Below are 1278 nucleotides of genomic sequence, written 5' to 3' on the forward strand. Positions count from 1 at the left end.
CACTAGACAGGTGCGCCACTGCTATATAGCAGTGGCGCACCAAAAAGTGGTGCTCCACTGGTAGTCAATTACCAATGGCGCACTAGTATAGTCGTGCGCCACTACTAAGTGCGAAACTGGGTTATAGATTAGTCTAAAGTTAGTAGTGGCGCACCAAATATACGTGCGCCATTACTATTTAAATAGCAGTGGCGCACCAAAAAGTGGTGCTCCACTAGTACTTAATTGCCAATAGCGCATGCGTAAGTGGTGCGCCACTACCCTCAGATATTAATAGCGCACCGAGTGCTGCGCCACCGGCCACCGCACATGCATGCCACTGGCGAGTTCGCATGGCACATGTCTTTCCCATCGTCTGTTTCGTGCATTGCTTGGGCCCACCCACATGTGCATGTCTCGTGCGCGGTCTCCTCCTTATCTATTCACGAGAGACACACTTCTGCGCAAGATCCAGTTTCTCTCTCCAGCTTCTTCCTCCTCCCACCCACTTCGTCGCTGCCCCATCTCCAACTTCCCCCGCTTCTGCAGCAGCTGCCCATCCACTTCTGCAGTAGCTGCCCAACTCCAATCGTTGGCACTAGCAGTACGCAACCACCAACTAGCCAAGCCTTCTAGCAGCTTCGCCTACGACCGGCGAGCCGGCCGGGCAATCACGGGTCGTCCGCGTCCGGGCACCGGGTCCCCGCCGCGACCTTCTGGCCCCGCGGCGCTGCCGGAGACGCCGGCGGCGAGTCGAGGCAGCGCCTGAGCAGGCGCGAGACGGCGGCCACGAGCTCCTCCGCGGCTTTCCCTGGCGCCCGCGGCGCCTCGCGCGCGAACCTGCCGTGCCGGTCGAGCGCCTCGGCGGTGGTGATGGCGCGGTCGCCGGCGCGGCGGACCTCGTCGCCCACCGCCTCGGCGCAGAGGCCGCAGACCCAGCGGCCGAGGTACTCGGCCCGCACCGCGGCGATGTACTCCGGCGTGCACTCCTCCGTGAAGCCGCAGCACTCGCACCTGGCGGCCTCCACCTCCATGTCCTCCACTCGTGGTAGATTATCTTACCGCTCCTTCTCCCAGACGACGTAGGAGGAAGGGACGGACGGCGCCTCCGCCGCGCGCTTCTGGCTGGCCTGCTCGCTCTGGCTTGCTGCTGCTGCTAGAAGGCTTGGCTAGTTGTGCATTGTGAGGGCTCACGCGGCTGTGCGTGCTGCAGGACCTGATCGAGGCGCAGCTCCCGGGCGGCCAGATGGAGGAGCACGAGCAGTACCAGATCGAGGAGCAGATCGTGCCCCAGTGCGT

General features: G+C 62.8%; 1 protein-coding gene across 1 annotated transcript; it reads right to left on the reverse strand.

The window, feature by feature from the left end:
* Positions 1-570: 570 nt before the first annotated feature.
* On the reverse strand, positions 571-1013 carry LOC124698329. Its single transcript, XM_047230818.1, has one exon. It carries the CDS (start codon positions 1011-1013, stop codon positions 651-653), a length of 363 nt encoding a protein of 120 aa, XP_047086774.1. The 3' UTR covers positions 571-650.
* Positions 1014-1278: the final 265 nt, after the last annotated feature.

Source organism: Lolium rigidum, chromosome 3, assembly GCF_022539505.1.
Source record: "Lolium rigidum isolate FL_2022 chromosome 3, APGP_CSIRO_Lrig_0.1, whole genome shotgun sequence".
Classification (NCBI taxonomy): Eukaryota; Viridiplantae; Streptophyta; class Magnoliopsida; order Poales; family Poaceae; genus Lolium; species Lolium rigidum.